General features: G+C 39.5%; 1 protein-coding gene across 1 annotated transcript in view; it reads left to right on the top strand.

Moving 5' to 3' along the window:
* The window catches only part of SORCS3 (sortilin related VPS10 domain containing receptor 3), a 538,724-nt gene that overhangs the window by 385,924 nt on the left and 128,163 nt on the right, over positions 1–24,637 (top strand). Inside the window, exons 6-7 of the mRNA XM_019725085.2 lie at positions 2,780–2,844; positions 12,958–13,076. Coding sequence (XP_019580644.2) covers positions 2,780–2,844; positions 12,958–13,076 — 184 coding nt within the window. The remainder of the gene's footprint in view (positions 1–2,779; positions 2,845–12,957; positions 13,077–24,637) is intronic.

The following is a 24,637-nucleotide window of genomic DNA, read 5'->3' as shown; positions in this document are numbered from 1 at the left end:
GCTGGCTGAGCGGCTTAATCTCTCTCCCCAGTGGACCCAAGGACAAGGCAGCTTTGAAGTGCTAATCTTTCATCCCTATTATTTAATCTGTAGCTGTGCCTAATCTTGAGCAATGTGTGGTAGTAAATACTGAAAAAGGATAGAGTCTCTGTCCTTAGAAAGCTCACTGTCTGATGGGTAGTACATTAATAAGAATTATTCTATTTGGAATGGATGGATTAAGCCAATAAATCTACAAATACCCTCACAAACAAAGGCGTGCGATGGGCTTATTTGGCTAAATAGTCTTCAAAGTTGGAACCACAAAAGTCTCTGAATGGTCAATCTTGAGAGAGAAGAACAATGTTGGAAGTCACATGCTCCCTCATTTCAAACTGTGCTACAAAGCTATAGTAATCAAAACAGTATGGTATTGGCCCCCAAACAGATACATAAATCAATAGAAGAGAATAGGGAGCCTACAAATAAATCCACACGTACACGGACAATTAATCTATCACAGAGGAGGCAAGAATCTATAAAGAAGCAAATACAGTCTCTTCAATAAATGGTATTGAGAAAACTGGACAGATACATGCAAAAAAACACAAAAACACACACCAAAAAACAATGAAACTATACTACTTTGTTACCCCATATCCTAATATCCTAAAATCTCAAATGGATTAAAGACTTAAATGTAAGACCTGAAACCGTAAAACTCCTAGGTTGAAATATAGACAATAAACTCTTTGACATGGGTCTTAGCAATATTATTTTGGATATGACGCCTCAGACAAAGGCAACAAAAGCAAAAATAAACAAATGGGACTACATCAAACTAAAAAGCTTTTGCAGAGCAAAGGAAACCAACAAAATGAAGACAACCTACTGAATGGGAGAAGATATTTGCAAATGATATGTTCGATAAGGAGTTAATATCCAAAATATAGAAAGAATTCATACAACTCAACATCAAAAACCAAAGAAACAAACAATCCAATTAAAAAATGGACAAAGGACCTGAATAGACATTTAAAGAAGACCTAAAGATTGGCCAATAGACACATAAAAAATGCTCAACATCACTAATCATCAGAGAAAAGCAATTCAAAACCACAATGAGATATCTCCTCACACCTGTCAGAATGGCTATCATTAATAAATCAACAAAAACAAATATTGGTGAGGATGTGGAGAAAAAGGAACTGTTGGGATTGTAAACTAGTACAGCCACTATGGAAAAAAGTATGGAGATTCCTCAAAAAATTAAAATAGAACTACCATACCATGCAGGAAATCCACTTCTGGTATTTATTCAAAGAAAACAGAAACAATAATTCGAAAAGATATATGCACCTCTGTGTTCATGGCAGCATTGTTTACAATAGTCAAGATATGGAAGCAACCTAGGTGTCCATTGATCAGATAGATTTTACATAGATGGAAGTGAGTGCGCAATCCTAGATTAGGGAACAGTTTTAGTACTTGTTTTATAGATAGTGTTAAAGCAAGGCCTCATTTATTTAGCTTCTTTGGAGAAAGATGTATTTTATATAAACAAACTTTTTAACTAACTGAAGTTTTAACCATTCAAAACATAATTGTTTTATTTTAACAAAAATTCTTTTCTTTTTCCTAACATACATCATTTGTAGCCCTAGTCTCTTATATGGAGTGCACTGGTACCATTAGTTCCGTTTCCGGTTTTCTATGCCTTTAGTCCCTTAGTATAGACGTCAAATACTGATGCTTTAATACAGTAATTGCCTCAGGGCCATTGAGAAGTGTAGACGTTATGGTGTGGGAGATTGCGTTTTGAGTTCTTAGGTCTGTTTTTCATATGTTTTCTATTTTTCTTGCTATCTGGGCATCAGCTGTCGATTGTCACCATTTTAAATTCTACTTTTTCTTTCTAACTCACTGCTTCTTACTTGTTGAGGACTGGAAGGCCAGAAAACCAATCTTAGAATGATATTTAAAATAAGAGTGAATAGACTATGAGTAAGTGCTCTCCGGAGAGGGTGGATTATGTGATTTCTTTAGTGCATGAATGTTTTAATGTCTGTGTTGCCTTTTTTAGCTGATTTTCTGGGTCTTATTCTGACCTGGATATCTCCTGCAGGAGACGGCTGACTAGGCTTTATGTGTGGAAGGTCTGTGGCCCAGGAGGATTTGTTTGTAAGGATTCTCATTTAGCCTTCTTCTTCTGGCTCTTGGCAACAGACGTTTAAGTTTCCCTACTCTGATCATCAGGAGAATTTGATCCTTGTCAGGCCAGATTTTGAATGTTTGTCACCAAACATTTGTTTGCAAGGCATGAGGCAGGAAGGGTAGATGGATTAACGCAGGAGGGCAAGAGTGCCTTGAAGCAAACAGCCAGGACCGAGGCTAATGCACCTTCCCCAGGGGACACAGCTGGGGAGGGAATAGCACACTCTCAGTGGGATGGCAGAGGAGGAGGAAGTGGTGGAAGTAATCAGGTGTGGCAAGATGGAAGGAAGACCAAGGGGAAGAGAGAACCTCTTAGAAGGTGTGAGACGGTGGAGGAGGGGCAAGGACGGATATTTGGACCAGCATTGCTGTGGACTCTGTATTCTTTCCTGTTTTGTGACAGTCACCAACTCTCTGACACCACTCCGGGACTCATGTGTTGTGACCATTACAGGCCATGTGCTGTGGATCCGCATGGCGCAGGACAGTCCCTCTTGACTTTCCGATCCAGTAATCACCCTGAGTGCTACCCTTTGTTGTCCATGGTCCTGTGGTCACTGAGCTTCTGTCTCCCTTCCTTCCCCAGGTCGGTGGCCGGATTGGATAAGGAGCCGGACCTGGTACACATGGAGGCGAGGACTGCAGATGGATGTGAGTGCTGCTTCTGCCAGGCTAGGTCCAGGGAGACCTGCCTGCAGCTCTCTCTCCTCCCCCAATTTGCATTTTAATGACTTGGGAAGATGAAAAGCCCTAAGCTTCATTACTGCCATATCCATCCTTATTTCCTAGAGTGGGGGAAAGGCTTCTGGTCCCAAGGGAGACATTTCATTGAAATAAACCCTCAGGAATGAATTTTCTGGGGATGTGAGTTAATGTGATGAATTTTGAGGCTCCTGTTAGTAATTTCTTGGCATCCTCGGTGCACTTCGAATTAGGGGATATCCATAGCTCATCACAGGATTTTGCATTCACATGGTGAATTGCAGGCGTTGCCAGCTTTAAAAAGCAAACCCTTCATAGAGTCCAGCTTACCAAAAAAGTAACTTGGCTGTTCTTTGCAAAACTTTTTATTTATTCATTCCACAAATAGTTGTTGATAACCTACTATGTGCCAAGGTTCTAGGTTCTGTAGATGCAGTGGTGCGCAAGACATATGCTGTCCCTGCAAACAAACAATGAAACCCCGAGATTTGGGACATGTGACATCTTTGCACATCATGCACCTATGTGCATCTTAGAATTTGACCGAATAAGTATCATTTTTGCACCACTTTAAGCATTTTATTCTTCCCAGAGTTGATCATATTTATAGGGCTCTTCCCTATGCAAGAAAAATAAAACCACCCAAAACAAAAACATACAAAACATGTGAAAACATATGATGTATATGAAATACATATAAAATACATGAACGTATAATTAGCATATCCTAGGTCAAAAATATGGCCAAATAATCTATGGAAACAGGGGTCACCGGGGAATGCAGCTAAACAGGCACCCGCGGTGAGTCGGGGCACTGGGTTCTGCCACCCATTAAGCTCAAGACCAGGGGACACCCCTTCAAACTCTCTGTGCTCTGACTTCCTCTATTAACAGAGATTACTCATATTTGCCCTACCCACTGCGCAGGGTTATGGGTTGACCAAATGGGGATGAATGTTGTAGAAATTATAAAATATTGTACAAATGTAGGGCGATTCTGTTTTAACCTGGCTGTACGTGCTGAAATATCATTTAGAATACATGGAGCAAAAATGCATATGTTTTGTCCAAACATGCTTTTGAAGCCAAACACAGATGCATGCCAGAAACATGCATTTTGGGTAATGTATTTGCTTTGTTTTTATTTTCAAAGAGTTAGAAAGCAACCAGCATTTGTTACTATATGTCTGGCAGTCTGCTAAGTTTTTTTTTCTTTTTTTTTCCTTGGCGGGGACTTGATTCTTGAATCAAGTCCCATTTTACTCTTGAATACATGTAAATCTCTGAAGCAGACAGGGATGAGGTATAACCCAGAGTATTTAAAAATAATCTTTAATAGAAGAACTATTTAAGACTTAGGAGATAAGGTCACATACTCAAATTTACTGATCATAAGGGTGATGAAACTCAGATTCAGAGTTATGTTAACTGACTCAGAGGTTAAAAAAAAAGAAAACAAACAAACAAAAAACTGGGAGAAGAGTTAGGTATAGGGGTTTGAAGGAGCATAGTAGGACAGCAGGAAGAAAAGAGCAGACAGTAACTCTCAGATGATGACCAACAGGCTGGTTTTTCAGACAACCTCTGCCTTGGCTTTGCTTCCCATGTGAACCTTTTAAAGCCATAGATGTGGAGGAAACTTTATAGGACTATCTGACCTCATACTTCACATAGGGATACCTTCCCCCAAAACCTGTACTGTGTATCCTCAGGTTCCACGTGCTCAGACTTAAGACACATTCTTCGCTACTGCTGCACAGCTACTATGTTTTTTTTTTCTTTTCAGATAATTTAATTACATTAAGCTTAAATTTATTTTTTGAAAGTTCAAGAATTCTGGTTCAAATTTGAGTGAAACCTATGGTGCAGGAGTGATGTGAAATTTTATGAGATTAAAAATGCAAAGCACACAGAAGAGTTGGGCCTATTGTCAAGAATTGTAAAAAAAAAAAAAATGCAGAAATGTAACAGGGATAAATTTCATATGCCACACTCAGGTTAAAGTATAGTATTTATTCATTCTGTTCCATTATCTAGGTTTTTTAAACTTAGATTTTCAATAGTTAAAAGAATATTCTCTCAACCTAGTGAATTGGCTCTAACCCACCTTTATTTAGAGAGCACACATAACAAGACTGCATTAGCTCGGGGATGCTTTATTTTACATATCCTAATGAAATTCATGTCACCTTCCTTTTGTGACATGGTGGTGAGGGCTTTCTTGTACTCACACATACAAGCACATCTTTATCTTTTGATCATCGCAAAAAGGCACAAAATGTATTTTATTTCCTTTTCGTTTTTTTCCTGATGTGGTAGCTTAGACTTGAATTTGCCCAGATTCATACAGCTAGCCGACTAATAAAATAAAAACTGGAACAGAAAGCTCTCAACACACTACAAATAGAAGGGGACTTCTGAGAAAGTACCTCTATGAAGATGTACAACTAACATCATACTTAACGGTGAGGTACTGAATGCTTTCCCCCTAAGGGCAGGGAAAAGGTAGGGATATTTACTCTTATCTTACCACACCTCTTCATCATCAGCTGCAAGTCCTAGCCAGGGCAATAAAGGAATAAAAATGAAATGCAAAGGGAAAAGTAAAATTGTTGCTATTCTTGTTGACATGACTGTCCATGTAGAATATCACAAGGAATCCACCGAAAAAGCTTCTAGAACTAATAACTAGGCTGAGCAAGTTTGCAGGATATAACATATGAGCGGAGAAATAACATTTTTGTAACGAATGGTGTTGGGAAAAATGGACAATCATACGAGGGGAAATGAACTTCAACCTATGGCTCAAAATTTGTACAAAATTTAACTTAAAATGAATCATATTCTAAATGTAAGATATAAAATTACAAACTTATGGGAGAAAAATCTTTGTGATCTAGAATTGACACCAAGAACAAAATGGTCAAAATAAAGAATTGGTAAATGGGATTTAATCAAAATAAAAAACCTTTGGCTGTTCAGAAGATATGATAAAGCCAGTGAAAAAAACATTTGCAAATCATATACCTAACAAAGGACTTATAGCCAGAACATAAAAGAACTTCAAAAACTAGCAATAAGGAAAAACTCAATAAAAAAAAAATGGGCAAAAATTTGAACAGATGATTTATACCAAAGAAGATATAAGGATGACAAATAAGCCTTCATTAGATATTAAGGAAATGCAAGTTAAAACCATGATGAGATATCATTACATACCTATTAGAATGGCTAAAATAAACAAAACTGACAACAACATTAAGTTTTAACAATGATACGAAGCAACTGGAACTCTTATACATTGCTGGTGGGAATGCAAAATGGTATAGACATTATGGAAAAATATTTGGAAGTCTCTTATAAAGTTACACACTTTAGGATACAGCAGCAACCTCACCGCTACATATTAACCCTAAATAAATGAATGTTGTATTCACACAAAAACCTATATACAAATGTTTATAACAGATTTATTAATAATCACCCCAACTGGAAACAACCTAAAGATTCTGGAATGGATGAATGACAAGCTGTGGTATGTCTATAAAGTAGAATGCTATTCAGCATCATCGATACATGCGACAACACGGATAAACTTCAAAGGCATTATGTTGAATGACATAAGCCAGTTTCCAAAGGTTACTTACTATATGATTCCATTTATAGGACCATATGGGAAAGGCAAAACTATAGGGATGGAGAATGTATATCAGTGGTTTCCAGTGTGAGGGAAGTATTGGACAAGAAAGGGCAGAATGAGGGAATTTTTTAGATTGATATAATTGTTCAGTAGCCTGATTGTGGTGGTAATTACATTAATCTATGTATCTATTAAAACTTTAGAACTATATGCCAAAAATGTACAAATTTGTACATAAAACAAACACCTGTTTTAAAAGACTACTAAAGTCAAATCAATGGTGACAAAAACTAGAATGCAAAGTTCTTGGTATCTAGTGCTAAAAAACTTCCTACCTTTTCTAATTAATTGATTAATCCATTGAGCTCTTTTATACAACCTGTATTTATTTAAAATCTACATGTGCTAGACACTGGGGGGACGTGCAGGTGAATGTGGTATCATCCCTGTCCTCAAGAGCTTACAGAGTTTGGGGGAGATGGATAGGTATTTAAATGATTTTAGCACCAGTCCCAGTTGTGTCACTTCCTAGAACTGTGCAATTCAGGCCATAATCATCCTGTGCTTCGGTTTCCTCATCTATGAAATGGGCATGATAATCGCCCTAACTCCTTATTGGGTTGTGGCCAATCATTCTCGCACGATTCTTTCATTCTCGCAATAATCAGTTATTGCGTGCATTTCCTGCAACACAAGATGACATCGAGTGAAGCATTCGAAAATGTTACTTCTTGTCATCGTCGTCATTGCCATCATCATCACCTAGTCGTCACATTCAGGATCAGTTCATTTGGCAAGTAGCGTGGAAAGAGCCCTGAATGAGTGTCAAGGGTCCTAAGATATTCAAGGTCGCTGTGATTTCTGTTGCTCTTCCAATCCTCCCCACCTCCATGTGACATTAGAAGTTACAGACACTGGAATTCTCCAATGGGCTATTGGAAGCTTTGCAGAAACTCTAAATTCATAAGCACAACGGGAAGGAATGGAAGCTACTTTTTTTTTCAGTTTGTTGCTTCTGTTTGTTTTCAGTATCTACCATGTCTCCAGTACTATGTTAGGCATTGGCACCAATGTCAGTGTCCTTTTTTTATGCACAGGTGAGCTCCACTCCCCTAAGAGAAGGAAGCCTATGAAAGCTAAATAACTTTTAAGAGTTTCCTGGAATCTGGTTTTACTTATTTGCATTTGAGAGTTAATGTTCTTATTTAAAATAAATAGCTCTAGGGTATTTCTCTAAGAGAAGACCCGAACAGCTGAATTTGCTTTTGTTCACAATTTTAATTCCCTTTTGCAGTTTTTGACTATATATGACCCAAAGAAATGGAAGTTGAGCAAATAATGAAAAGATTTTTTCTGTGAGGTGGCAAGAGGCATGACGTTTAGGATAGTTTGAATATTTAGTAATCTCAAAGGCAAAATATAATCACTAGACACAATATAATTCAACATAACAGAAATAGGTAGGCTTTTAATATAATTCAATTCAGTTGAAGTAGCATTTACGGAGGCTTTACAAAATCAGCCTGAGGAGAGAAACAAAGGTAACTAAAACGTTATTCCTGCTACGAAGGAGGTGACTCTTTGGAGAACGTTTGGCAGTGTGAGAAGTGTTGGACTGTGTGATGAAACTTGTTGATGTAGACAGATGAGAAGCTTGGCTTGCTGCACGGAGAAAGTTAGAGGCTGCCTCCCTAGGCTCTGCACAACTCCTAGCAGGAATGCAACTCCTTAGCAAGAAAAGGCGGCTGAGAATGTCAGGTTGCCTCCTTCATTCCCTGTTCCCACATTCCCCAGTTCTCTGATCATCCTCTATCCAGCACAGACCACAAGGCACGTTCACTTGGGAATATCCAGTCTCTATCATTGGCCTGAGATTCTTCTGAGGCCAAGAACCTTTCTTATGCTCCCAGCTTCCTGGTATCTCAGGGACTCTCTGACACCTGCAACTTCTCTATACACCGTAAGCCAATACAAAGGAATGAATCAGTTGGTCTGAGGCTACCCCTTCTCACCATATGAGACCCTTGGTCCAACATCTAGGATGAGAAGGCTTGGGGGCTGGACACATGGGGGAGAGGGTACCACCTTCCCGGAAGGTCCTGCTAGCAGTACAGCTCGCTGAAATAGGGCCAGATATTTCTGGTTATCAGGCAGTTCTCTCTGTTCACTGTGCAGGGAGCAAAGCCTTTGACTTTTAGTTTTTGTAAGTGGAGCAGTGGCCACACCAGGTCTTACAAATGTATTAGAAAGACATTTGACATTTAGAAATACATTAATCCTGAAGGTGCTGTGACTCTCAATCAAGGGGGAAATCACTCTCTGGTTTTCCCAAGGGGATATGCAAATGAGATCTTCATTCAATCTGGTCTTTCTAGTTTTTCATTTGAGGATGTTTCAAAGGCGAGGAGAGAAAAATAGAAGTTCAAGAATGAGAATTAATGAAAGTCCACATGTAATTATATAGTGCCTCCCATGAGCTTTGTCTGCCTAAAAACCTGTGTTCAGTTTCCATGCCCTCTTTCAGGAATTCCCCTCTCAAGTAACATAATTCTCCATCCAGGCTAAACACGAGGACTGCCTCCTCCTTCAAGTTCTCCTTGATTGTTCCAGCTCAGACACTCTGTTTTTCTTGTCTGAACTACCATAGCACTTAAAGAAAGTAAACGGTGATATAAATTCAGAATATGATTTTACTATTATAGTAGGACCTGTGCTGTCATGGTCTTTTGATTCTCCACAATAAAACACATCACTTATTATTAATTGAATGTATGAGGGATGCTGAGTGTTAAATCCCCTTCCTTCTCTCTTCACAATAAAAAGAGTTAACATTTATTGATCTTTTAAAATGTAGCCAACAATGTACTAAGTAAGCATTTTTCGTACATAATCTTATTTAATCCTGATGACAATCCTGACGCAAAAGGTAACTTGTCAGCATGTCACAGATGAAACGCAATGCTGCTACTTAGCCAAGGGCAATTGGCAAGTAGCAAGGGCAGAATTCGAACTCAGCCCTTTCTTGCGTCAGAAGCCCTGCTCTCAAGCATCACAATATGCTCAAGAGATCTGGACCTCTTCCATTTTATCAGGCATCTGCTGTAATTAAAAAAAAACAAAAACAAACAAACAAACAAAAAAACACCTCTGTTGTTAGAAGCCTGTTTTGGGATTTCACGTTATGTGATAAATAAATTCTTTCAGTTTAATTATAGAATCTTTTAAGTCTCTGTCCAGCCTCATTTGGAGATAATGTCCGAGGTCCAAATTTGAGAATTTTTGCAAATGCAAGGCTTGAGTCAAATGATGTCCCCTGCTCACCTTTAACACCCAAAGCCCCTCGTGACCCACAGTCACCTCCATCTGGTGGCCAAACCTGCCTAATAATTTACTCTTCCCAAGCTCCCACTTTGGTGCTTATTATCGTTTCTCTGTGTTTTGCAAAATAAAAGCATTGAGACTTCTAATACATGAGTGCAGCTAGAGGCTGCAAGGCCCCTGAATTTTATGTGGATTTCAAAAACTCATTTTAGGGCTGCTTTCCTGTTAAATTGGACTTTTCATTCCATGCTGGGCCGTGGCCAAGAAGTGGGATGAGTTTGGCATGATAGCTTACCTGCCATGGGCCAAGGTTTAGGTAGGTGTTGCTTTTGTTTAAGGTGGCCTTGAATACACTTGATTCTGTTTTCAAAGTGTCCAAATGCCAGAGTGAATCGTAAATAGACAGGGGGAAATGAGCTTGTGTGGGAGGGGTAAGCAGATGGCCTCCTGTGTGCACCTTTGATTACCAGTGTAAGCAGCTTTCTGAGATACTTGCTAGTGAGAGGGTAGTGGGTTATGTCAACACTTGGGGTTTCTTTACATGTATTTACCACAACTTTTAGTTGGGTTTTTAGTGCTTTTATTCTAAGAGCAAATTACTAGGCTGTGTGGGTCCAAGAAATTCCTAGTGGGCAGGCCACGTGCTCCAAAGCACAGCCTGGGCTTTTTGCCTTCCCTTGTCCTCTCAGCCAGAAGTGGAAAGCCAGGCCACTTTTGGCTTCCTCTGTGAACAAAGAGGAAGGGACGTGTAGGCTATACTTAAAACAGAATGGTGATCAAGCTGGTTTTGCTAACGGGTCAGGGAATGGGGAAAATGGCCTGTGTCTTCTCTGGAGAGGTAGGTAGGAACCAAATTGCAGAGCAGACATGGGAAATGAGTGGCTCCCAGGGCTTGTTTGGACTTAAACAGTGTCTGGCCTGTGCTGTTTTAAGTTCAAATTAGCTGTCAGTTAAAAAAAAAAAAGCAGGAAATTTTACATTAAGAAGTAGGGACAGTTAGCTTTATGTAGAAACTTGGAATGTCTTATTTTTGCATGTCAATGATGAACTGACGCTGAGAGCACCTCTCCCTTAAAGAGGCAAGTGTTGGCCATTTTACTTTCGTCCCTATTACTCCTCAGGGATCCCTGACACCAAGGCCACGTGCCAGCTGCCATTTGTCATATTACCCCCGTTCATTTCACTCTTACACATTTCCCCAAATCCTTCTGCACTTGATTTTATTTGGCTACTTGTAAAAGGTCTTCTATTATTGTATAGAAAGGCGTTCGGGCTTTGTGCCGAAGCACGTAGAACTGCTGGTGGTTTCGAAGCCGGGAGGGGTTAGCTCAGGTTTAGGTTTTAGAACTGACCCCTGCTCCTTGCCTCAGGTCCATCCCGTTTCCAGTTGAGCATGCGCGTGAACACAGGTGGTGAAATGAATGCAATAAGAGACAGGGATGAAGAGGACTTGTCCCAGGCAAGTGGCAGGGATCATGGAGAGAAGCGACTCTGGAAGCACTCCAGAGGCAGAATTGTCAAGGCTAGGAACCAGCTGGAGAGCATGGCATACGGAAGAAAGAAAAGTTAAGAGGCTTGAGCTGCTGGGCAGATGATAAGACTGCTGACGGAGAGAATGAAATTGATGTTTGGCCATGTTCAGATTATAGATACCAAAGCAAATAGACTTTGCTCGGATAGGGACATTTGAGAAGCAGGAATAGACCACAAAATGAATTCCTTCACTACCAAAATATGTTTTGTTGTTTAATTAGAATCATTTATAAATACATGTGTGTAATAGCTACCTACAAATAATATGAGGAAGCCCCTTCCTGGAGAGCAGGTCCTTTTAGAAAAGAAAATCTCTGTCTCATTCCCTGCTATATTCCTAGTACCTACGCAATATCCAATACATTGCATGGACACAAGAAATACTTGCTGTCACTAAAGATCGACAGTGAGGGATAATTTGAAGTACCTTGTTTTAAACTCTGTTGTTATATATTTTTTTCTTATTTAAACCTTTTGCCTTTGTTTATCTCTACTGCCCGCCATCCTGTCTGTTGTAGCCCCTGACACCTATGCACAACCATGCACATATCCAAGGGGACAATTGCATTAGACACATGTGGTAGGTAGCGCAGGTGGTTTTAAATGAAAACAAAGACACTATGCTTTGAATCCTAAAATAATCCCCACTTTTCATTTTGACCATTTATTATTTTTAAATACTATAAAATGAATAATAACCATTTTTAAAGCAAATGTATACACTAATTTTCTTCACAGAGGCATACCTGTAGTTTTTCACTAAGGAACAAATAACCAAATGGCTTGTCTTCTTTGTATGACCCTGTCGTCATAACCAGATGCCTTTGAGAGTCAAGGATTTCCCAGCTTGCTGCCATGATTTTATTTTTAGGGGGGAGACAGTTACTTGAAGGGGGTTCAGCTGTTGAGATCTTTAGAAGATTTTACAAATCATTTATATAAGTCTTATAAATTTTATATAAGTAATAAGTAAATAATTTATTATTGTAATAATAGTAAATATCTTACTATACATGTTGCTACATCATTTTTTTAAAGGTTGCAGAATAGTGTATCTTGGAGAAATCAACACAGTGATGCCTATGTGTCTTCCTAACCCTTTTGCAGCAGAGCACTCCAAAATATGTGTGCCTTAGTTTATTTAGATGTTCCTTGATGCATGGACATTTAGTCTGTTTCTGCTTTTTCACTGCTGTGAACAGTGCCACGGTGACCATCTTTCCCCTTGCCTCTTTGTGAAAAAACAGGAGTATTTCTGTAGAAAATACCCCTTGAATTAGAATTGCTGGTGTAAAGTATGCACAGTTAAAATTCTGATAGATATTTCAAATTTGTTCTTCCAGAAAGGTATACCAATTTACTCTTCTGCCAGCAGAACGTAAGATTAACTCTTTCCCCACTCCTTTGCCTGATTTTATCATTTAAATAAATATTACAAATTTTGTGGGCAAGAAAATGGAACCTCGGTGATGTTTTAAATTGTATCACTGATGTCCCATGAGGGCGGATGAGACGTCTGCTCGCCGTTTCCCCTTGTATCTAAGTGTCACTCTGCCCTCCCATTTCAGATGCTCACTACCTCACCTGCAGGATCCAGGAATGCGCAGAGACTACGCGGAGTGGGCCCTTTGCTCGCTCCATTGACATCAGTTCCCTGGTCGTCCAGGATGAATACATCTTCATTCAGGTGAGTCCAGGAAGTGCACTCAGTGATAGAAGGAGGATGCATAGGTGATGTCAACTGCTGCCTAGGGAAATGAGGGTGATTTTTCTGAGGGTGTGAGGGTGTGGAGCTGAGTGCTGCCCCTTGCTTGCTTTGAGGACAGGGCCCCCTGGAGAGATCCGAGACTTCCAGTGAAAGTTAAAGGCGTTGTGGGTCAGTTTCATCTCCAGGGGACTTGAGCAGCCCACTGAATCCTTCGGTTGGGTTGCTGTTTTATTATACTAAAGAGGTCTTGAAATGACAGGGATTTGGCCTGGGGTTTGAGGTAACTTGGAGTCAAATCTCTGATGGTAATTGACTTTAAGTAGTTTATCAAAGGCGCATTCTATTTCTGTCCAAGTGACCTGTCTAATTTCGGAATGAGAATCTCTAAGAAATTGAGCATCTCTAGGATTTTCTTTCTGGAAAAATCTAGGATGCACTACATCTTCCCTTCTCTTTTCAGTGCTGATTACCTCTTCAAATGTCCAAGTCCAAAATCCTTCATTTCAAGAACTTTGATCCAGAGGTGGGACTCACGTTTTTTAGGCAGACAAAGGAAACCTCGTTTTAGGTTTTAGGTTTCACTGGAAGAAGGTGCAAAATAGATTTTAAAAATGAGGGAAATGAAAGATGATGCTCCACGAGGTGACTGATTGTGTGTGTGTGTGTGTGTGTGTGTGTGTGAAGTCATACTTGGCACTTGAGGGCAACTTTGATGTCCCCCACTCTGCCTTCCCACCCTTCTGTCATCAGTTATTTTACAGACTGTTTCCTCTAGGAAACTTGAATTTTGGAATATTCCCCAGTTAGGAGTTGTTACTTACATGTCTTCTTCTTTCCAAATTGTATTTTACACTCTCTGAGGCGAGGGGCAATATTTTATGCACACAACTTACCCCTCATCTTTTGCCTTAGCAAGATGCCTTTGCAAATCAGGGGTGCTCAATAACTACTTGTTTTGATAGATTGTGGATGTAACAGTTACTTCATTTTGCAAATGAGTTGCATGAATTTTTGAGGTCTAATAAAAGATAGGAAAAGTAGTCAACCATTTTGAAAGATGGAGTGAAAGAGAGATCTTTGTGGCTTAAAGAAATCACTGTTTCTTAGCTTGATTAAGAGCCAGAATTTCAGAAAGATGTTCCTAAATTTGGCAGATCATTGGCAGTATCATTCTTTTATTCACAAGTATTTATTGAACACATACAATGCAAACTAGACAGCACCAGTCACTACTCTTGTTGTTCCCCAACTTTCTGCCCTTGGCCTGCCTCTCTTTGCACCCAGTACTCATGGCGTGGGAGGTCTCATGGTTTTGAGTACCATCTCCATGTTCTGATGACTCTCAAGTTAGTGAGCTGTGACCTCTACCATGTACTGCAGACTTGTATAGCTTATAGCCATATCAACATCTCAACTTGGATGTTCCACAGGTAAAATAAAATCATGTCCTCCTTGAACCTGATACTGTTGCATCCCATTCGGCAAGGGTTGTGGGGAGCGAGGGCCAAGCAGGGTTAAGAGACAGTAGTCAAGAATAGAGTGCCAGGGGCCAAGGGACTGCAGCCTTAAGGACTGAGCCCAAGGGCCTATGCATAGCTTTTATTAGTTAGGTGGGGAAGTAAAGGAGATAAGCTTGTCAATCTCAAGATCTGTGAATCCTATGCATTATAATAGGAAACTGATTCAAGCCAATCATCCTTGCCTGCATGCAGCTGAACCCTAAGTCTGAGGATGTATGTACTTCCCCAAAGGACAAAACCTTTATGCATATGAATAGATGGAGAGCACACCATTGAGTCACTCCCCCTGCAGGTTGTGGGAAGGAATGCAGCCACAGAGGCTGAGGCTCTCCTTAGCTGGGGGAAGGTGGGGGGCTGGCTTTGTTGCTTTCCACGTGGCAAGTCGTACTGTACAGTCATTGGCTGACCAGCCATCTTTCTGGGGCCAAACAGGGAGACATAAGGTGCAAGCACAAAGGTGAAGCAAAGTCCCTGAAAAGATCCGTCTCACAGACTCTCCTTTCTTTAGGGGCAGGTACGAGGAGACAGATGGATAGGCTGCTGGGTGGCAACATGATACATTGGTGGAAATACTACCTTCTATTAGGTCACTCAAGGTAGAAACCTGGAAGTCAGTCTATGTTACCAAATTAAATGAACCCACAGCTTCTGCCAATGTCACCCTTAGTTATTTCTCAAGTGCTTCCTTTCTTTCCATCCCCTTTTTTACGGTCCCAGTTTAAGGCTTTATTATCACTTTCTCTCTATTTAATTTCTTTAAGGTGGAAACACAGGGGTGATTTATGAATTTACCAATCTGATTGCCCTTTTCTTAATGCTAATACTGCATATAATGATGAACAGGCCAGAATTGTTTCTGGGAAACATGACTTAGCATTTAAAATGTTGACATTTTTTTGGTTTCATTTTTCCTTGCATTGCATAAAGTTTTCTATAACTCTGCAGGCAGATTTCCAGATAGTTTTTTCTAACTATTTCGAAACACTTCTCTTTTTTTGTTTTTTATTATACTGGAAACCAATAGGCATTTTCTCTTTTATCAGCATCAAATTTTATTTTGTTTGAAAGAGATATGATTTCCCATTATTCAATAAAGTTTTATTGTCTACTATGTTCCAGACCGCCTATTCTAGATGCTGGGGTTAAGGTAATAAAACACAATAAAGTTCCTGCTTTCGTGGCATTTACATTCTAGTGGGACACAGGAAAAAACATGTATGTGATATATACATTGATATATACATTAATATGAAAGGCTACAAGGGATTGTGGTTAAAAGCCTGTCTGTAGTTTGGAGACTGATGGCCATTATTCTGACCTTGGTTTGCCACACTTAACTGCATGACCTTGAGTTGTTTCTCATTTGTCTCATCTGTAAAAAGAGGATAATTGCAGTACCCACTTCATGGGTCACTAGGAAGATTACATTTATTGATTATATGAGAGCACCAAAACAATGTTATATAAATATTGCTCTCTATCCTTCTATCTATCGGGTATCTATTTCCATATCTACAAAATGTATTAGTTGATAACAATGTTATGGACAAAAATAAATGAGGGATTGTGAATGTTAGGTGTCTGTAGGTATTGCTATTTTATTTAGAATGACCTGGGAAGGCTACACTGGAAGCATACCAGGGAGTGGGTGGCAGAAGTCCGCGGTCAGAGGGAGACATGGAGCCACGCGTGTGGGGCCCTGGGCCCCCATCTCCTCACAGAGATGCAGGGTGGGCAGGTAGAGATTTGTGGCTGGGTATAGAAGTAGGAATGGTTGGGTGGTAGGGGCTGGGAATGTAAATGGAAGGGTGTCAGCATACTGATGATACTTTTGAACCACGACATTGAAATCACCGTGGGAGTATAGAGAGAAGATAAACAATCCAAAGACTGGGCCACGGGGCACTCTATTATTTAGTTTAGGGAGAGATGAAGAAAGTAGGAAATGAGACCTACAAGGAGAATTTAGAGATAACATTAGAATGAAAGCTGTTTTAAGGATTTTTTGTTTGTTTTTTACTATGAAATAGATGAGAAGCAATGGAATAACAGTGTCCCAAAATAATGCAAAAAGGCCAATTACTCTTGAGAAAACTGAATTTCATGAATCATCAGATAAACACAGATTAAATGCTATTATTTTCAACTATCAATTGGCTAAGACCGAAACAAAATAAAAGAATGTCAATAGGTGGCAGATAAACAGTTATCCATTTTACAGATACAAATATAAATTGGCTGGCCATCAGTATGTAATTAGAGAAACCTTTCCTTCTCAGAGGTGAGTTTGGCCATTTGCATTGAGTTATATTACAGATTTGTCTTAGTTCTAAAGTGTATGCTTAGTTTTTAGGTGTAATCACTTTTTTAAAACAAACTCATTACATGGTCTGTTTTCCTTGCTTTCCTGCCTATGTGTTTCTTTGACAATTTGAGTATTTATTCTAACTACTTAGCTTTATGGATATAACTTTTTATAACATGGTAAATCATCTATTATTGGATAATATATATTGATTTCCTCTTGTGAGCAATTATATGATTATTGTATTTCCATGAATTTCTGTTTCCTCCCTATTTGCTTTAATTTTTTCACCACTCAAGTTTGCTTGATTATATTATCTTCTAGTTTTTGCTTTTCTCACTTAAAACATAATTCTGTTAAACTTAAATATTTTATGAGACACTGAAGAAAGGTGGAGAAAAATAGCATGTGTTTATGACCTCTTCTCTCTCCCTTCTATCCAACCTCAGTTTTTTAATTAAATTATTTAGAGCATTTACATCCTGCTCTGAACCATCCTTCCTGCATTTATTTTGATTTTAATTTTATATGTAAATGCATTTAGTGGTGACCACCAGTTCTTTTATTATAATTTTTCTCATTTATTTCTTAGTTGTCTGAAGACTAACGTTTGTCCTTTAGTAATGTTTTCAAGAAAGGTTAATTTTTTAGTGTTGAAAGTATGTTTCTCTATCCCCTTTATGGTTTAATATTGTTTATAAAATCAATGTGTCATTTGTTTGCCACGAGAATTTCGCTCCATTAATTTAGTGAATGTTACTGTATCAGGTCGGTCTGATATTTTTCCGTCTTTGGTGTCTTAATTTTTCCCCCCTTGATACCTAAAGTCCTTTTTTTCAAAAGTATATATTTGAATACTATTTACTTTATCCAGTGTATGTTTCGTGATTGGTCATTACTGGATCAATTCTTTCCCCTGGAATATAAGTCTCATTCAATGGGTTCAATTTCTCCTTCCATTTTAATTTCTCAAAAGTTTCTGTGATTTATATTTTGAAATATACATTTTATTTTAGTTTCATTGTTTTGGCTCTCTTCCTCCAAGACACTTAGGATATGTACAATAGACAGGAAAGACAAAGGAGAGCCAGATTTTTTCTTTTAATCTATTTTAATTCCCTGAGCAAAATGAGATTTATAAAAAGTCTTCCTCATATTATCATTGAATGAGTAGCAATGTCCAAGCTCCTCTTGACCTTTTTTGTTGCTATTGTTTAACTTCTTTCCTGAGTTTTGCCAGCTTATATTTTATCACTTTTTGTTGTCTCAACACATCTCCCCTCAGTTTTCGTATTTCTGCTGTGACCTCTTCTCTTACAGAGGTGATATTTCCATACAGGTTCCTTTGGTAGTATGGTCACGATTTTCATTTGCCCCATGGAAGCATTTTTTATTGTACGTCTGCTCTTTGTTTCTCCTGTTCGTTGTCCTCTTTTATTTTGCTGTACTGTTTTCTCATTCTCGGGCTGTTTTCTTTTATTGCTATGTTATTAACCATTTTATTTTTTAATGTCATGAGCTCTTCCTGGATGAACTGTTTGAGGAGGGAGATGTATCTTGGTGATAGAGCAGAGCTCTGCTTCAGCTTAGCAATCGTCCTTGGGTCTCAGTGAGATTCGATATAACTCAAGATGGTTTGTCTCATAAGGTCTCATAAGTGGATTCTTCTCATAAGGTAGACCCACCTGAGTGTCTTCTCTCCTGCCATGCCTCTCCAGCTTCTTGTCACCACTCAGTTCCTGGAATGCTCCCACTGCCACATTCCCTTGGTTCCAAATAGTAGATTGTTAGTTTTGCTCCTTTGGAACTGCCATCTTCGGAGAATTCTAATTTTCTCTCTTAGGATGTAAGATTTGTAACTGTAGGCATTTTTGCCCTAATGACTGTTTATACCCTGTTTGTTCTTCACTGCATTTGGCTTCCGTTTCATATATATTGGGTTTCAGGGTTATATTTTCATTAAGTATAGAGTTTGCATTTTTCTTTCTTGTTTTTCTAGTTGCTCCAGGGTGATTTATGAGAGGAAAAGGGGGAAGCACCATTATTACTTGGCTATTTAAAACCATTTATAAACCCTTATCATGCATTTTTCTGAAATGTTGCAATAGCTTGCTAACTGATTGCCCTGCTTCCAGATGAGCACTCCGCCCTCCAATCCATTCACAACACCATTCACAACAGTTTATTTAAAATAAAAATCAATGTTCCTGACTTCAGTGGCTGCTCATTACCTATAGGTTAAAATCCAATTTCCTTAGCATTGCCTACAAATCCCACCTGCTCCATCAGCCTGTGAGTTCCTTACCTGCCATTGTCCCCATATACCTTCCTTGTTATATTTTAACCTGTCAATAAAAATAAACCTTCTTTAGTTTCCATGCACACACCACGTCCCTTTTGTCTAATAGGCCTTTTTTTTTCTTTTCTTGTTTGGAATGTCCCTTTACCAGACAAACTCATCCTTTAAGATTCAGCTTAGGCAATGCCTCCTCTAGGAAATCTTTCCTGAGCTCCTCAGTCAGGATCGGACCAGGCTCCTTTGCTGACTATTTATCTGTGTGCATTATGTCTCCACGGCCAGGTCTGTAAACTTTAAGAGGAACAAGACTACGTCTCATTCATCACGGTTTCTCCGGCACTTAGCGTAATGACAGATACTCAATAAATGTGTGTTGAACTGAACTGAACTGAGAAGATAAGACACCGTCTTTATTCTCAGGGAGTGTAGTTAGTTATCTTTTTAAAGCAAGGGGACCTTGTTTCTCCAGCTAATAATATAAGACGGCTTAGGGTAATTGGCAGTTGCTTACTGCATAAGAAATCACCATATGGAGAATGTGTCTGCATTTTTACAAAACTGCTGTCCAGAAATTATCCATTATGTTATTTCGTGTGCTTTTTATATTCATTCATTTAAATAAATTAAAATGTATTCAGCCCAGTGGGGCACACAGACAACTAAACAATTATAACGTAGTGTGCTGAGGGCTGTATTAGCGGGAAGCACCTGTTGCTGTTGGAGCCACGGGGAGGGCTCTTCATCTTGCCCTGGGAGGGGGGTCAGTACAAGCTTCCTGGAAGAGAGACTGTGAGCACCAGTTCCCCAGGTGAAGGAGGAAGGGCATTCTGGGTAAAGGGGACGGCATGGGTAAAGTTAGGGAAGTGACAGTCCAGAATGCCCCTCCAGGACCTCTTTGTCTAAGGTCAATTGTACTTTTAGGAGGGAGTGAAGTGGCAGGCAAATAAATTAGAAAACTGTTCTGGAGGAGTGAACCTTTGCTAGTTCTTTTAATTAAATGTGGGTAATTTTGAGTTTCCCTCTTTATAGTTGCTACAAAGCTCAGAACTAATGTTTGTGTCAATTTTAGCTGCTTTCTTGCATTAAACTTTAGGGTATTATTCTTTCTTTCTCTGCTACCATTGGTCATTTTTGATTACTTTGCTGCTTTTTAAAAATCTTTTGTTTGTTTGTTTTATTGTTTCTTAAAAAGTATTGGAGCCATCTCAAATAAATTCTGAAATCAATATAGGTTTTTAATATGTGGGGTTTTTTTGGTTTTGTGTTTTGGTTTTTGGTTTCTTTTTGTTTGTTTTTTGGTGGGTATGAGTTTTAAAATTGAAATGGGGATCAGGAAAGGCTTTATGGAGAAGGTAAGATTTTCACTGCCATGATTATTATCTACCTCTGAAGCAGGGAAAGGACTAGAATTCCTCATCCTGTTTGTTGGGATAAAGCTGCCTCGAAGGCGTTTGTCAGAGCAGATAACTCTCAGACCAACAGTAGCTTATCCTCCAGGGTTTAAACCACAGATTTGTATCTAAACAAGGTATCCAGGCATCAGGGTGAGACATGTTTTACCTACCCTGCCAGAAATCTAAGGAATGATCTTGGCAGAAGCAGCTATAGTTCAGCAAGGCGTAGGGCCAGCCCAGCCTTCCTGGGTAGCATCTCCAGGGAGTACCAATAAGGCAGAACTGATACTGAGAATTATAAATCCCACTGAAAGATGCTTGCTGCCCCTCCATTGTTTGGCTTTTAAAGAAGAGCCTTGTAGAGGCACTTTATTTTCTTCTATGCCTACAATTTGAGCAGCTAAATAATAGTGGGGTGGGCATGCATGGTTTTGGTGGGTTTGGTTTTTCATAAGTTACGGGACTTACCCACTTCAATTTTCTAACTTTTTAAAGTATTAATATATTTTGTTTTTGTGCCACCACAGACATACAACTCTGAGGGGAGAAAAAAAAAATCACAGAAAAGGAGACCAGTCAGTGTGTCCCCTTCACTCTTTCCCTACCTTTACGCGCCAAATGTGTTTCTTGGTCATTTTTATGTGGAGTCTTAGGGAACTTGTCTCAGGAGGGTGTCTGGCAGGATGGGAATCTAGGACTCTTAGCCCCTCCTGAAATTGATCAACTCTATTTTTGTTTGCTCTGTTTATCAGCGCTCTTAATACTTTTTAATTTGTTAAAAGGAATCTGCTGATAAGAAATGTTTGAAAACCATTGATTTTGTGTAGCAATGCTGGCTCCATGGGTCAAGGGTCAGCCTTTTTTTGTGTGCGGGTCACTGAACCAGTAGGAATTCAGGTGATATCCAGGCCCATATCCTTTCCCTACATATTAATAAATGTGACATAGGTATTTGAGGCATAATCAATTACCCATTAATGAGTCATTATACACAAATGTATCTGCATTTGAGAGTGCAGTTTAAATAACCCAAACCTGAGAGTGCAGTTTAAATAACCCAAACCCTAGGTAAACTCTTCTTAATGAACTTCCCATGACACTCATTTTGTGTGAAAAAAAAATCACCCTCTCCCATTTGCCCTCTAAAGGAAAGCTCCTGTGCCTAGTCCTCATTTCCTTTTTCTAGACGTGATGTTATTATTTCTGACCTGTATCTTCCGTGTGGTGGAAAGGCCATATACTGCTCATGCAGCTGCTATAACTTAGAGAGACGCCAAAGGTTCTGCCTCACCTTTTATTTTTCCATTGACAAAGAAGTGAAGGAAATCATCTGGATGGTTTTGCTCGAGGGTTCCTAGTGTTTGCTCTCCTGCTGTTGGGGAAGCTGAGCTGGAGATGTACAGAAAGCTGTGACATTTGTCAATCTGTCAGTGCCTTTTCTGTGCAGGGGGCCCACGGCCTGCGATTTCCTAGTGAAATCAAAAGGAGCTAATCCTTCCCAGAAGAGCCCTTGTCTTAATGGGAAAGAGTCTGCCTGAAATGTCTCCGTTCCACACGGATAAAGGAGAAATAGACTTTCCTCTGTAGGGGCAGGCGGAGAGAGAGATAAGTCTTTTACTGTGTTTTGAGCCAAACTGGTTGGAAATCCTGTCTTTTCTCCTATGGAGTAGCTTTTCTAGTGATTATTCTGAAGAATAGTTAGCTCAGCAGTGGTAGCGTTAAAATCCCCTCAGTGATGGGCCTCAGACCCTGGCTATTAGGGAGTGGGATCAAGACACAAGAACAGAGCCTTAGTAAGCCATCGTAGGTAAGAGGTGTGTGTGGCATTACTCAGCTGCGAGAAGCCCAGCCCCACCCTCCCTTCATGGCACGGGAAGTGGCCTTCAATGTGATAAGGATTCATTCACTCATTGAATAAATTTCATTGTGCATGCAATTGTTTGTTAAAAAAAAAAAAAAGTATGACACTGATGTATCTTCAAATATCTGAAATACAAGGGGAAAAAGCAGATTGATAATAAAGAACAAATAAAGTCCTCTAGATGGGTGGAGAAAGCAGAAAATAGGAGGAGGGAAGGCGATTCCCACTCTGCCAAATCCTTCCCCACCTGCACAACTAGACCAGTGACAGGGTGTAAATCCATCTGCTACCTAATGTCACTCTCGTCTCCTGGTAATGTTGTGTAGATACAGTCAAAAGAGAAGCCCCATTCTACAGCAAGGCATTCTGAGTATGCAGCAATGGCACACGTTAAGAGTGCTTCTAGAATAATTCCAGCACCACAGCCAATCCAGTCGATAGTTTGGATACAAGATGCTATTAGTTTTTAAGAGTTCTGGGTACACACATAGAAAAATAGCACTGCTTTAAAGGATTGGGAGGGGTTCTAGGAGTATTAGCAATTAATGAGTAGCAGTAACCAATGAGCAGATATTTGGTGAGCCCCTACAAGTGTGCCAGGTGCAATGGAACATGGCAGAGGGAGAACACATTGTCCCTGCTCTCAAGCGGTTTATAATTCAAGTAGCTAGTGGTCTGATGTGGGCAAAAGAACCTTGAACTTAGAGACCTGGGTTGTAATCAGGAATCTGCTGTGTACGAGCCAGGAAACACTGGAAAGGCCCTTGGATTCTCAGAGCACTAATTTCCTCGTCTCTGTAGGACGGACTCATGCTACTTGCCCTGCCTAAACGGGAAGCGTCTGGTGAGGATCAAGGGAGGTAATAATGGCTTTGAAATGCTTTGGAAACTACACAGTCCTGTAAAAAGCAAGAATAAGACTAATCCACATGCAAATATCCGCTTCACTATTTTGTGTATGCACATTCTCTTTTAAGGGTTTGTATCAGCCTATCACACACATAAAAAAGATGACTAAATCTTTTCCCCAAATTCATTTTTTAAATTATTCATAGACTCAATTCATGTACTGACATATGTGCGTGATAAAATCTTCCCACATACCATTCATAGTGCTGGTTATCAAAGAAACCAACTTCTAGTAATACATAGGTAACTGTAGATATTCCGGGGTTTAATTATCTTTCAAGATTCTTGAAAACCTTTTTGTAACATCTTGGTAACCTAGCTCACCTGGGTTTTGATACTTTGTTTAAGATCCTGCTTTATGCACCAATGCAGGAGGTAGGAAAGCCTCTATGGCATGACTACTGTATCCCTAATAAATTGTCTTTCTAAAAGAAAAAAGCCCCGAGGCAGGAATTAGTGGAGTGTAATTATTCAAAGAAAATCTATTTGGCAATATTTTAAATGATGTTAATTTGGTCTTAATGGGAGAGATTTGAAATGTTAAATAAATAGCAATTTCATCATTAGGGACACATTTACAACACAGGAGTTTAAACGAAAATGAAAGAGTTGCAGAGACAATCTTCAAAAGAAATCCAATAAAGACATCTTCAGGTGAATATTCTTGAAGCTGTTTAAGACTCTTAAAAGTGTTTATAATAGCCCCCACTAATGAAAGTTCTTTACATAGCATGTAGCTGGGATATGTCTCCTCTAGACGTAATGATTTTAGTAACTTGAGGTAAAAGTTGCTGTTAGCATTTGAAATACTTCCTTGAATAAAGAAAGGCAAGTTAGTGATCTGATTGTGAAGCAGTGAGGTTTAGTTGACCTTTGTGTTGAATGTGTTATGTGTCCCATCTCACATCCTTCTGGCTCATGTTTGCTCAGAAACTAGCTGTGCACAGAGGTGGTCTGATCTCACCTTGCCTCAGTTACACTATGAGCCTCTTGCTTTTTGTTTGGGGGCTCCTTTCTCCCCAAGTGGGATGCTCACAAGAGACCCCTTAGCCATTCTGGTGCAGATGCAAATCTTGAAGTGCAAAGTGTCCCTGTGGGACAATTTGACCAGTAGGAATCAAGAGTCAATGGGAAGTACTCCTCTCTTCCTGTGTCAGAAGGACAATTCTGAGCCTCATTCTCTCATAGGGTCCCCAGTGGGATTGAGAACCAGCTTCTCCTAGTAATAACCAGTTTAGTGATAAGCCCGGGG

Source organism: Rhinolophus sinicus, linkage group LG07, assembly GCF_036562045.2.
Source record: "Rhinolophus sinicus isolate RSC01 linkage group LG07, ASM3656204v1, whole genome shotgun sequence".
Taxonomy (NCBI): Eukaryota; Metazoa; Chordata; class Mammalia; order Chiroptera; family Rhinolophidae; genus Rhinolophus; species Rhinolophus sinicus.
This window is presented reverse-complemented; position numbering and strand designations above follow the sequence as displayed.